General features: G+C 38.1%; 1 protein-coding gene across 1 annotated transcript in view; it reads left to right on the top strand.

Annotated features, from left to right (window-relative positions):
• The first annotated feature begins 2,700 nt into the window (after positions 1-2,700).
• The window catches only part of MOB3B (MOB kinase activator 3B), a 35,741-nt gene continuing 24,571 nt past the window's right edge, over positions 2,701-13,870 (top strand). The window contains exon 1 of the mRNA XM_062513884.1: positions 2,701-3,118. Within this exon, the coding sequence (XP_062369868.1) occupies positions 2,701-3,118 (418 nt within the window). The remainder of the gene's footprint in view (positions 3,119-13,870) is intronic.

The following is a 13,870-nucleotide window of genomic DNA, read 5'->3' as shown; positions in this document are numbered from 1 at the left end:
ATTCTCCAGACCCAAAATGTATAGGAAATTCTTGCTTGCTGTGATTCTGCCCTAGTGAGCTAAAGAACAGTTTCATCTGGCTGCACAATAGAGTAATCTTTTGGATGAGTCATTGAGGTGAATTTGACAAGAGCATATGTGTGCTTCAATGGAGACCTGCAGCATCAACACAAGACTTCAGATAATGAGTTATTTGCTGAATGTTTTGGTTGAATTTTCTCTTAATGAATTGATTTTATGCAGATTTCCTGAATATATGCAGAGGAGTTGGAAACATTATTTAATGTGTTTAACTTTGTTTGCATATTTAGTAGAAAACAGCTTATAAAATATAGCGTGTTCTGTTTTTCATGAAGGAGCTTTAATTGCAGTGAGTACTGTGCTTCAAAATGTCTCTTTTGAAGATGAGTTTTATTTGGTGCTCAGCTTGTTTCAAATAAAACTTCTTGCATGTTCTGGTGAATATTTGCAGATAATGAAGGGAGTTAGATCACATAAGAGCACCAGGTGTATTAATGTAGGGAAGAAAGTAATTACCTGAGCTATAAAATTCTAGACTTAACCTGCTTGTTATTGCAAACCAGGACATTGGCTCCATGCCATCTCCAAGTGTGTCAGTCACAGGCTCAGTCTGTGCAGCAGTACTCACCTATGTTTTTAAGGACTTCTAAATAAACAGGTGGCTGCCACAGAGCATTTGAGAACTGGAAGTTTTGGGTCTTGGTAGCAAACAACAAATTATGGGGCAAAGTTGACTATTTAAAAGTACCTTCATTTCCTGCCAATGACACTTAACTGTTCCAAGGCTACTTTTGTTTAAAGTCTCCTTTCCCTGACCTTTTTTCAGGGAAAGAATTTCTGGACTGGAATATTCAGGATCTCAGTCTTTGACTATTACTCAAGGGGCATGTCAGATATGACAATAATCTCCCTGGAGTTCGTTCCAAAACTTGAATTTTGCAGATATGGAAAAAAATGATGGTTTATAAAGTAATGATTGGAATATCCCTCCATCATGCCATCAGAAAAAGTTAAAGCAAGCACTTTGCTGACTCTGTGTGACTGTTGATTGCCAGCATATTAGCTTGCATGTTAGTCTTTCACATATTTGGAAGAGGATGTTTTATGGCACTTACATCCTATTATGTGGACACAGAGTCTAGAACGCCAGATTTCTCTTTGCTAAGGTTGGTGTTGCTTTCTTGTGGTTATTAACAAGAAAGCAACATCTTTTTCTCTTTGCTTTTGCTCCTCAACAAAGCCTCAGGCAACTGTCTTAAGAAGAATTTAGGTCTAGGCACACACTGCCAAGTAAAATTTTCATGGACATGATTTCTCTTAAGGGAAACAATGGAACACAGATAATCCCACAAAAATTGATCACTGATAGGGGAGGATTTGGGTATTGCTGTGCAGGTTTAACACCTGTTATGTTAATTAAGTATTGCACCAAATGAAATGTTTATTCTCTATATTTATTAATAAAATCTTCAGTTCAAAAACAAAAGTCTAATTGAAACAGCATGTATCTATCCTGTCACTCTTAAGTGTATACGTTTAGTGATAATACACTATTTTTCATGTGTGTATATGTATATATATATATATATATATATATATATATATATATATATATATATATATGTATGTGAGAGCAAACAAACTGTAATGCTGTAAGTTCCTTGTTCAGTCAGGCTTACTGTTGAAACCATTCCATTGCCAGCTTAGGTTAGATGGAATAACACCAAGTCCATGCTGTTGCTTTCATAAGAACAATGCCAAGTATTCCCCTGTAAAGAAGATTAATAGAGCTATAAAAAGTGGCCACTTCACAATTAATAGTTCTACACAATCCAATAGACATCTAAGTCAACTACTGAATTTTCAAAGGTGGGTCAATGAAAGTAGCAATCTCCATCCAGTTTTGTGGGAAACAGGAATTATTTCTGTGCAATACTGTAGTTATCTTTCTTAATAGGTTCTATGCGGTTTGCAAAAGCAAACACCCCATTAATTTAAAACAAAGAACAAATATGGGTCAGTTTTGCTTGTTGATTTCTTTCTCCCACAGAGATGAGTGCTGAATCTATGTCAAATGCTTAGAGGCCCCATTGATAGCTTTAGGAGCAGTTAGATAAAGATTCTAAATTGTCACAAAGTATTTTTTCTACTGAACTAATATGAACATTTTTAATGTTATGCAATGACTGTAAAAATGTAGCAAAGTGAAAAAGCTGGTTTTAAAATTTGAAAATCATACAAGATTTCTTGAATTCCCATCTTTATAACTTAAGAGCCTCTATTTGGGCACATATTTAAAAAAGAACAGAGAAGTTAATTCCTTAATACTTAAAAAAATGAGGCACTTTTAAAAAAATTGAATCTTCAGGTTAGAGGTTGGGCACTTTTTAAAGCTAATAATTGCTGGAAAATTCAGGTAAAGCAGTAGCAAACTGAAAGAACCAGACTTGAGCTTGCCATTGATGTGTGTTGTTTTTATATCTTTAGGGAAATGAAGCCTTTCAGGGAGGCTTTCAAGAGGAAGAGCTAATAAATTGCTCTGAAGTTGATACAAGTTTCTCTGGGAAAAAAGAGTGGGGTCTGGAAAGCCTGTGATAGAGAGCAGCTGTTTTCAGATACTTATAATAAATCTCAGACGTGCTTTCCTGCCAGCTGCTGCAGTGCAGAAGATTAGCAGACATGTCCATAGCACTCAAGCAAGTCTTTAGTAAAGACAAGACTTTCCGCCCAAAGCGCAAGTTTGAACCTGGAACCCAGAGGTTTGAACTTCACAAACGAGCGCAAGCATCTCTCAACTCAGGCGTGGACTTGAAAGCAGCTGTGCAGTTGCCCAATGGAGAAGATCAGAATGACTGGGTGGCTGTTCACGTTGTTGACTTCTTCAATAGGATCAACCTCATTTATGGAACTATCTGTGAGTTCTGCACGGAGAGGACCTGTCCAGTGATGTCTGGAGGCCCCAAGTATGAGTACCGGTGGCAAGATGACCTGAAGTACAAGAAACCCACAGCATTGCCAGCACCCCAATATATGAATCTTCTCATGGACTGGATCGAGGTGCAAATCAACAATGAAGATATATTTCCTACAAGTGTAGGTAAGTGTAAGGAAGAAGTCCTAAAGCATAAACTCCCTTTCATTCTTGTACTATGCATGTTCTCTTACCAAGTATTCAGGGACATTAAAGCTGTTGAACAGCAGGTGGGGAGGAGGAGGGAACAGAAATATTACGCAGTGTATGAAATGTTAACTGTGGTTGCTAGGGTACGATAGTGTTTGTTAGCCTTAAATGTTTGTGCCTGATGAGCCTCTCAGGTTAATCACTGAGGGTGATCAACATTGTATTGATACCTTCTTGAAAGCTAATCAAATTTGTATGGCTTTGCACTTTTTCTGGCTACTTAGATACAGAATGGATGGAAAGCAGAGTGCTCTCATAGTGTATACATCTCTGTACAAGACAGTGGACAGTCAGGAACGCAGTGAACTTAGCCCTCCCACCCTCTCTTGATTTCTTGTCCAAAACTTACAACTTGTAAAGTGAATTATTCTCCAAAGTACTGTTTTCAGTGCTACATATAACTAATAAGCATTGCTATTGTTTAAGCAGACAGCCCAGATGAGAGAGCTTTTAACAGCTTCACAAATCTCCTTTTATAATATTCTCTCTGAAGAGTGGCACAGTAGGTTGAAGTCCTTGCTGAAAGTGGAAGAGTGCATTGTGTAGTGTAGACAGCATAAATATTTAGCTGTGGCTGTGTACAACAGCAAAAAAGTGATACTTTAAAAATATTATGTACTTGCATGATTTTCAGCAGTTTTAATTAATGGGTCCTTATTTACTGCTTTCACGTGGAAGAGCTAGGAGCTTGCTGTAAGAAATGTAAGTTGTTGTATATTAGTTGGCCCAAATGAATAACAAACAAGAAGAATGTCATATATTTAGATTAGCTCAGCCCAATATTTCAGAGTTCATAGGCAGCTGGGGCCTATGACTAATTGGTAGATGATACCTCAAGAGGCTGTGTCTAAGAGTCTTTCCAGACTTTTGAAATACCTTACTCTTGGACTTGATGGCTATTTATCTGAACGAACCTGTGGTTCATTTCATAGTTTCTATCAATTTTCTGTTCTACTCTAATAGGTACAAAGTATGTATTGACTACATTTTTAATCTGGATTTTGACAACACTACCAGCAGGAGGATATCAGAGTAAGCAGTATCATATATTTTGTGCATTGAAAAATGGATTTGATTCCTCAAGCATTTGTTGCTTTTTGTTTCTTCCGGGTAAATAGTTTTTGGAGTCCAAGATTGGTTGAAGGTGCAGAGAAATAGGTGATTTTGCTTCCACTAGTATTTCTACAGGCTTTTGTTATACCAAGTTTCCACCTTGGATTATTCCAATATTGTTCTATTTTATTGTGGTTTGCATATGTAGGAAGTGTTTTCTGTCAGCAGATATAGGGAGCAGGCAGCACACTGGTGTGCTGATGGGTTTTCCTGAACCAACTAATAATCTCTAACACACAAGAATTTAGCTCTAGATGCACCCCCATTATATTTGTAAAAAGATAGCTCTGAAGGAACTTTGATGGTTTACCTGTTGTAAGCTAAGAACAAAATCAGTAAATATTCTCCATCTACTTCTCCTCCCAGCAGCTTCTGCTGTTGTTGATTAAATCAAACATGAAGAAACTGAAGAAGGGGAAAGAATTCTGGTCTCTAAAGAGGTGCTGGACTCTGGTAAAAGTCCAAACAGGAAATCTTGATTCCATGAAAATCTTTGCTCTGCTCTGAATTGACTACTGACTGTGCCATATTCATATCACAGACTGAGATGATTGGATGGTCCTATAAAGAGATTCTACAGATACCTTTAGAGCAATATTAGAGCCGCACTTGTAGCCCTATTCCTTTCTCACCTCCTCTTCAGCCTTTGTTGCAGATACTGTGCTGGCACCCTGCATACTTCTTGTTATCTTTTTGATTTGCCACTTTTTGTATGGCACTGTTGATAAAATTGTTTGGGATGCTTTAGATCTTTCAATTCAGGAGCAGATATATACTGTGTTGAATTTTGGGTATCTCTTATGTGGGCAAGTCTCTTCTTAGGGACTCAGAACAGTCAGAGGGAAGTTTGGATCTGTTCCTGGGGTACATTGCCTTTCAAAATAATCTTTTTGGTTGATTTTCACATCAGTTCCCATATTTGGATGTGATACTACCTCTCAACCTATCTCAGCACTGCTTATAAATCTTTGAATGACATGCTGTCACTGAGCTGATGTATTGTTACCTGTTCTGCATGTCACAGGTGATCAGAGAGGGAACCTTTGTTGCTGTGTTAGTTACTGTTTGCTTCTACCTGTTCTGCAGCAGCCTTTGGTTAGATGTACTATAGGCATAGTATACCAATTACAATCTCTATTTCCATTCATTCAAATTAATGGCAATGAATATCACAGTTGTTTGTTCTTCAAAGCAGCTGAAATAAATCTTGAAAGATTATATACTTAGAAAACAAAACAGGCTTATGTACGACCTTGCTAATACGTCAGCAGTTTTAAAGTGTTGAGTGATTGTAACTTAAAAATAGTTTAATTGCTTTGAATCTTTCTAGTCTAAAGATAATTGTTCTGGAAAAGAAAAATACATGTGGAGTGAATGGTATTTGGGATGACTTTTCCATTAGCAAGGAAGTTTGATGATGAGATTATATTAATAAGAGCTGTTCACAGAAACACTAAACACAGTTTTCTCAGCTTAATCCTATTAAACTTTTCTTCTTTTATTTGTCATATCTCATGCAAGCTATCTAGAAGGATTTCAAGAACTATGATTAAGTGCAGCTTTCACTGAGGAATTAGTTTCAAGGGAAATAATTTCAGAGTAGGGATAGCCCAGTTTGGTGGGATCTTCATTTTGTTGTGGTGGTGTTCCTCTGTGGTTTAAAAAAAAACAAACAAACCAAAACAAAAAATAAAAAAAAGAAAAAAACCACCACACACACAAAAGCAAAAACAAAAAAAAAAAAAAAACCAGATGCAATTGAGTTATAAACTGTTATAAATGTTATATTTAACCTTGTCAGTGTTTATACAGGCACAGAGGCCTCTGGCCTCTTACCAGTCAACCTGTGGTCTGGTATTTCCCCTCTGCTTTCCCCTGTCCTTCTGGTTTATTCATTTTCTGGCAAAGAGCCTCTTCCCTTAACCACTCTAGCACTTATAGGAAGCTGATAGTATGGAAACAGAGCTGTCAAAAATTGTGTGCAGGTGATAAAATGGTTGCTGAATATCAAGACCACTTCCTTGTATAGCAAAACTTGAAGGAATGTTTTTTTAAAATGGCCTCACAGTCTGTAAAGGATTGCAGACACGATTATGTTATTTATATTATTTCCATTATTATCAATTTCTTTATCTATTTAAGTGGGTTAAGTGGCTGACAGCTCTGGAAACAAGCTCTGTAGGTAACCACATAGAGATCTGTCTCAGTTCTGAGCGGGTGAGAATGCAGTAATAGAACAGAAGAGAGTCTGTATGCCTGCTCAGCCACTACAGTGAAGCTATCCATCCCCAGTATGAATTCTTTAATGTGCTTGTGGTTTATGTAGCTTTAGAGTAAATTCTTTGATAAATACTAGTTGCTCCTTAGGGACTAAGGGGACTTAAGGGACTAGTCTCACTGTTTAACACTTTTCAAGGAATATATTTCTCACATTTGAGTATACAGTCTGAAGAAATAATTTGGAGTGGAAAGCAGTAGATCCTTGGAACAGATGCACTTTTTGTTGAACTGTAATTGGCAGCTTTCACCATATGAGTTTTGGCAATGTCAAAAAAGGAGCTAAGAAAGAAAGCAGCTCTATGCTTCTGTGCTCCCTTTAAATCATGATTCCCAAACATGATAAATTAATTTACTTAAGGTTCTTTCCTGTACTCACTGGAGCCTTAAAATGAGAGTAATTATGTCTTCTTTGGATTTTCAGTGAATGGAATGCTGAGGGGTTTTCTGTTATAAGAGTAACTGGGAAAGAGATGAGAAATTTAAGACCACAGGGCATTATGTCACTTATTCTAATCTCAGCTCCAGCATAACACAGGCCAATTAACATCAACACAATTACTTCATCAGGTCCACAGATTGAAATGAGAAGATGGTCAAACAATAGAAAATGTTGATGAAATTAACAGAAATTTGATTTCTTTTCTGGCTTGACATATTTTTTTTTTCCCAGTGAAGAAAATAAAGTAGTTGAGAGAGAACGCTGGTTGTGCCATCTCCATCCTTCAGGGTTTTCAAGACCAGGCAGAATAAAGCCCTGAGCAATCTGATCTGATGGGATGCAGGATTCCCAAAATCAGTGCTAGCCTTAATTATTCTGTGATTCTTAATTCCAATTTCAGCACTGCCAGGCTGTCTAAGGAACTAAAAAAGCTAAATTGATTAAAATCTGATTAAATAGTTTAGGAAACCACAGCTTAACATTTAAAGGAAGTACAAAATCACTTTTAAGCTATGAGAGTTTTTGTATAGGAGGATCTAAGAAGTTATTATTGTAATCAAATAGCCTAGTTGTGGCTGATCAAAAAAAAAAATTCTTAGAACATATTTAAAGACTAGGGCTTCAGCTGAAAAATTAATGTGTCTTTATCAATACTTCAGCTGTTCTATGTTTGACTAGTAAATTTTGGTAGCTAGCAGCTTCACTTTTTGCACAGAGCATGTGTGTGACGCTGCTTTCAAAGAAAGGAGCCAAGTATGTCACCACAATGCCCCTAAAACCGAAGACCAAAATTCTGGAGGGCCCCTGTGGACATGATTAAAATTTTTCTATGGTTTCCTACCAGTACTTTGGTAGAATTTTTCTAGATCTGTATCCAATAACAGTAGTTACTGCTTGAGACACTTTTCTGAAGCAACAGGAGAGCAGATGACTGGTGGATGTGAATAGACAATGCTCAACTACTTTTTCTGAGCAAAGGTCCCTTCACAATACAGCCTGTAGAAATGTGGGGAGCATATTTGACATCACTAACCTTTTCTTACAGTTATGTCTGTCTTATTCCTCTTCTGAAGTATGAGGAAGTGTCCATAGTGTGGGCAAAGTAGAGTATGCTGGCATTTCCTGCATATACTTGTTTTTCTTTTTTTTTTCTGCAGCTGTTGCAATTGTACTATCTAGGAACTGCCATTGTTTCATGACACCCACCCTGCAATAAAAAATACACAATCCCTATAGCTGGTTTGTTTCCTTCTTTTAAAGACAAAGCTTTGCCAAGGACCAAAAGGAGGGGTAAGATTGCTGGCTGTTCCAGTGTTGGATGCGTACAGCTGTAGTCTACCACCTGAAGACTAATGCAAAATCCAAACAATCCTTTCTGATTGATCTTTGCACCAGTCCCACTATTGATGAATTTGGTCCATAGGAGGTTTTATTTTGTAAAGCTTACCTGCTTGTCCCTGTTGCTTCCCTTTCCTGATCACTCCTTCAACATGGATATGCCTGCCAAGAGCTTTGAATTAATCTTTGTGTCAATGAAATAAAGAAAATTCTGCAAGACACACCCTGTTCTATGGCTGCAGCTTTTATCCAGTCATTAAACTTTATGAATTCTATACTTATGTGTATGTTACAGCACCAGCACAGCTATCCTCTTAGAGAATTTGGTGTCTTGAAACATATGTACTTGGAAAATATTGGGTAGATATTTTAGTGCTATATTACACATCTGAGCTTCCTCCTCCTTGCACCTTTTTCCTGTCCCTTTGGTTCAGGGTCTAACAGGTGATTCCAAGTAACCTAAGCTGGCAAATGAACCAGCCCACAAACCTGCATGCTTCAAGAGCATCATCACAAGAGACTGATGAAAGTTGAATTAAGTCCATCTGGATGGTAGATGATGCAGTTTAGAAGCTAGGTATCTGGTCTTCTTAGTATTGCATTACTTTCTTGCTGACTGATTATGTCTTGGAGAAATTTGACTCCCTATTTGTATCTGATATTTAAAATGCCTTGATTAGTTTAGGTATTCTACTTATACAAGAACAGGAGCTGAAGCTTGGGAGTAGTCTAGACAGTCCCCAAGCCATATCATTGTTATATTTTCCACATGCCTTCCTCAGTGTACCCTTTTGGTCTGTTGCTACATTTGAGGTGCATAAAGGTCCGCTACCAGCTCATATGAATTATGCCATTCTTCAGTCTAGTTCTGACGATAGAAGAAAATGTGCAGTAGAAAGTAAGTGTAAATCAATTAGTGTATTCCCTGCTTTTCCATGAGAAGGATTTGGCACTGCTGGCACGAAGGAATGCTGTCTCACCTGGAGAATGTGTACTGGGATTCTGATGCCCTGTGTGATGTATTTTCAGTATTATGGTAGTCATTAGGGGCTTTTTTAAAAGCACTTTTGCTAACAGACTATAAAAGCAAGTCTCAGTGGCTTTCTTCCTCCGTTCTCCATTTCTCAAACTTGAGGGAATAAAAAATGAAATCAACTGAAGTGGTGGCATGAATGGTGGTGGAGGGAAAACTTGAGAGGAGAGGGATGTGTTTTCTGGCTCTGGAAAGGTTTCAGTATCTCTGGTCAGTCTGATGCTGTTTTTGGAGGAAGAAAGAAGTACATATACTTGCCAGAAGTGGTGTGCCATGTGGGAAGTGGGGTGGTTTTTCCAGTATCTGCCATCTCCCTTGTTCTTGAGGGATTCAGCTTTCCAGCACATTGTCATTACATATATTGTGGGACACTCCTTAAATTAATCTCTCAGAGAATCAGCAATGCCATGACCACAATTTCTACCCTAACTGAACTTGTGACCTCTTCTCTTTACCCACCTTCACAGCACAGCCAATATCTACAGTGTTTAAGTAGGCATTCTGGGGTTGAGCTTTTGCCCAGCTCAAAAAGTTAGGAAATATGATACCTGGAACATGCTTTACCTTGGAAAGTGAGTTTTTGTGAACTGAGTACTCTGCATTCTGCAGTGATGTGTGAATTCCTTCCTCTGAGGAACAAGAACAATAGCTTCTTATGTGAAACCTTATAAAAAAAGACTTTGTGTCACAGGCCGCAAGGCAGAATGTGTGTAGGAGAAGAATTTGCATATTATAATGACTTTGCTGATTCCTTGTTTGTAACACAAACAAAATAAGATTCACAGGAATAAATTTTCTTAGCGATTACTTTTTGTTTATGTTTTTCTTGCCAAATTGAAGTTATTGTTTAAGCTCAGAAATATTGTAGAAAATTCATGGTAATTTCCTACTTTGAGAAATGTATTTTCATCCTTAAGGTCAGTCTTCTGAGGACAACACTGTTACTTTTGGGGGCATGTTTTATGCACAGTCTGGACAAGGGAAGAGATGTAGGAAAGGGCATCATCAGCTGTACCAGATATATGGTAATCATCATTACAATGAAGTGTGGTCATAGAGACATGAAGATAAAATAATTTAGTCCTAATTTGCTTAAACTACAACCTCAATTTGACTTCACTGTTGAATGGCTGGAGTCCCACTTAGTTGGCTCTTAGGGAACTTTTGGAAGGCCTAAATCCAGGAGAAGACCTTTGCTTCAGACAGAAACATCCATACTATTTTTAAATTTCTACATCCTCTTTCAAACAGAATTTTTCTAAATTCACTTACAGTATGAAAATGGAGCAAAATCAGAAACTTTAGGCAGGAGAAAGCTTATTAATTGTTTTTAAATTAAGTTCTCATGTCCTTTATTGTAGAAAATACAGGGATAAAAAAAAGCACTGTGCAGCTAAAAGCCATGTGTGAGTCTTTGTATCAAAACTGGTGTGGCCAGCAGGACCAGGGCACTGGTGAGGCCCACCTTGAGTCCTGTCCCTGGTTCTGGATCCCTCCCTACAAGAAGGACACTGAGGTGCTGGAGCGATTTCAGAGAAGGGCAACAAGGCTGGTGAAGATTCTGGAGTGTAGGTCTTATGTGGAGGGCTGAGGGAGCTGGGAGTGTTTACTCTGGAGAAAAGGAGTCTGAGAGGGGCATTGCTCCCTACAGCCACCTGACAGGAGATTGTAGCCAGCCGAAGGTCAGCCTCTGCTCCCAGGTAGTCAGTGACTGGACAAGAGAAAATAGCCTTATGTCGTGTTAGGAGGAGTTTCGAGTGGATATTGGGAAAAATTATTCCATTAAAAGCATTGTTAAGCATTAGAACAGGCTGCCCAGAGAAATGGTTGAGTCATCTGGAGATATTTAAATGACAAGTAGATGCCATGTAGTCTCTTTGGCACATGTCTTAGTGATGGACTTCACAGTGTTAGGTTTATGATGACTTGGGGGTCAACTTGGGGTTTGAAAAGACTTAAGGGTCTTTTCAAACATAAATAATTTCATTATTCTTTTATCTTTAAACACAAGACCAAGAATTATATACTCAGATAACCTGAAACATTTGTAAGTACAGTGTTCATTCTGATAATGCCACAGAGAAAAACCACCAAACTTTTTAAACATAATTATTTATAAGAGTGATGAAGTCACTTGTGTGTTTGCCATTAAAATATAACTGTATTAGTACATTTCTGTGCCTAGCTCTGCAGAAGTTCTCTGCCTTGAGGAGCTTTACATGCTTATAGGAAAAAAGTCAGCAAGAGATTACAGGAAGAAAAATAATTTCAAGAGAAAAGCTTTTTTGGTATGGTCTCTGCTAGGATAGTTTTTTGTTCATCATATTAGTATGGTCAGTGTTTTCAGCTGAACACTCACTTGTAGTGCTGCACATAGCATGATTAGTCCTTGTTGACATGACTGCATCTTATGTATTTCTTTTCTTCATGACTGTGTTTGCATGTGTTAAGGCTATACCAAAAGATGGGGGTCATTCTGAAAGGGAGTTTATTTCAAAGATTCTGAGTGGCTTCCCTTTAGATCTGTAGTTGTTGTATTCACAATTTTTGTGGTATGTGGGCCGCTGTAGTCCCTCATGCAGAGGATTGTCAGTACTCTGTTCCTTAGTTACTCAGTATTTTGAGGCAGACAACTTGAAATCTTGACTATGATGTGATCTTAAGAAATGTAGCTGTATTTCTTCTAGTGTATTGATTATTAAGGGTTGTGAGAGGCCTGGGACCTTAACAGATAACTTTAATGGGAAGGACAACAGTTGCCATTTTGTTTTTGTAAAATGTAAATGCATGCAACCCTGAATATGAGCATATAAAGTTGCTTAGGAGCTAGAAGAAAAGAAAAAGCAGACGTCAGTCTTGCAGCACTGTCAGTCTTTGAACTGTTGAGGACAATGTTCATTTTGGTAGAAAACTTCTCTACAGTACACCCAAACCTCCTCCTTATTCACTGTCCCATTGTCCTTAGCAAGGGGGGCAAGGCTTGCCATATATTTCCATGAGACTGTGATGGAGTATTTCAGCCTTTCATTAAAATTGAACAGATTTTAGTTTATGTGCTACATTCAGGAATAGCTGAATTACTCTTGAAAGAAGGCTTGAGTCATCATTGCTTCACTAATGGAGAAGACCTTGCTTGTGCCTTTGTCATAGGTGCCAAACTGTTAGGACCACACAGGATTCACAGCTGGTGCTGTGTACACAAATACTAGTGGCACTGCTGTAAAACACATTTCTTCATTTAATGTTCCTGTAATGAGCAAATGGACATTTGTTTTCCTGTCAAAAATAGGGTTTGAGTATAGAATTGTTCACATTAGGTGGTTGTACTATAATACTCCCAAGACATGTTTTCTACAACAACCTAGCTAATGGAATCTTCACATATAAATAGCAGAAAAGTTTTTGAAGTATACATAGATCCACACTGAGTGGTAGAAAATAAAATAAATGAAAACACTAGAACAACTCAACAAAAATGGATGTTGGCCAGCTTATACTCCATGCTTTGATAGGGCAAATTTGTGCTCTAGTTCTAGCATGAAAACCTGTTGTGTGCTGGGGTACTGCCTGACTTCAGAAAACCTCAACCAAATGTAGAAGCTTTGGTAGGTTATTCCTTCCTGTTTCTATGGGTCTATCCAAGAAAGCATAAAATGTTCTCATAAACATTTTCAATGTCCTGGAAAAATCAAAGTGGAAGCCTTGGATTTTCAGAGCTGCAATGCAAACACTTTTATAAATATGACCAATATAAAGCATGTCTGCAGGTAGTGAGTGTTAACTGTTGGTGAGTCCTTGATAATTGTGAGTTGTGTTTTCTCAGTCCACTGGTGCTGGCCTTTATATGTGACTTGTTTTCTTGGTCCTTAAACAACCGTCCTGTGGCTGCTCATGGCATGTGTACAACTTCACAGGTCATGGTATCTAAGCCCTGTAGAAGTTCATTTGCAGTCTCCAGTCTGCCTGCAAGTTGCCTCCACGCAGAGCTGTTACCCACCAAAAATCTAGAAAATCTATTTTCTATTTGACTGTAATTGCACAGATGTACAACATAATCTGGAATTTAATCATTCTCTTTCATTTTCTTCTTAACATTGTAACTGGCTGTAAGCTGAGCAGTTTTGACTGAAACCCATCAACCAACCCATTCCAGAAACTGCTTGCAGTGCAACAGGAAACAAAATGTGCATCCTGAATGCCTTTTGGCATTCAAGCCCAAAAGATGAAGGCCAGTCTTTTAGATGTATCTGTGACAGGACAAGTGCTTGAACTACAAAACAGATCTGACGTGTAAAAGGAGTTATGTAAATAGTTGCCTTCTCTGTTACCTTACCTGGATAGGTCTGCGCAAGCTGTATCGAAGCAATAAACTTTATTTCTCCTACCCAAATATTCAGTGCAGGCTCCATGTACCTAAGCAGTGACTGAGAGATGGCAGGCAGCTGTTGTTGTGCTTTAACTCACA

Source organism: Cinclus cinclus, chromosome Z, assembly GCF_963662255.1.
Source record: "Cinclus cinclus chromosome Z, bCinCin1.1, whole genome shotgun sequence".
In the NCBI taxonomy this organism is placed as follows: Eukaryota; Metazoa; Chordata; class Aves; order Passeriformes; family Cinclidae; genus Cinclus; species Cinclus cinclus.
Note: the sequence above shows the minus strand (reverse complement) of the source record. Positions and strands in the feature narration are given on the sequence as shown.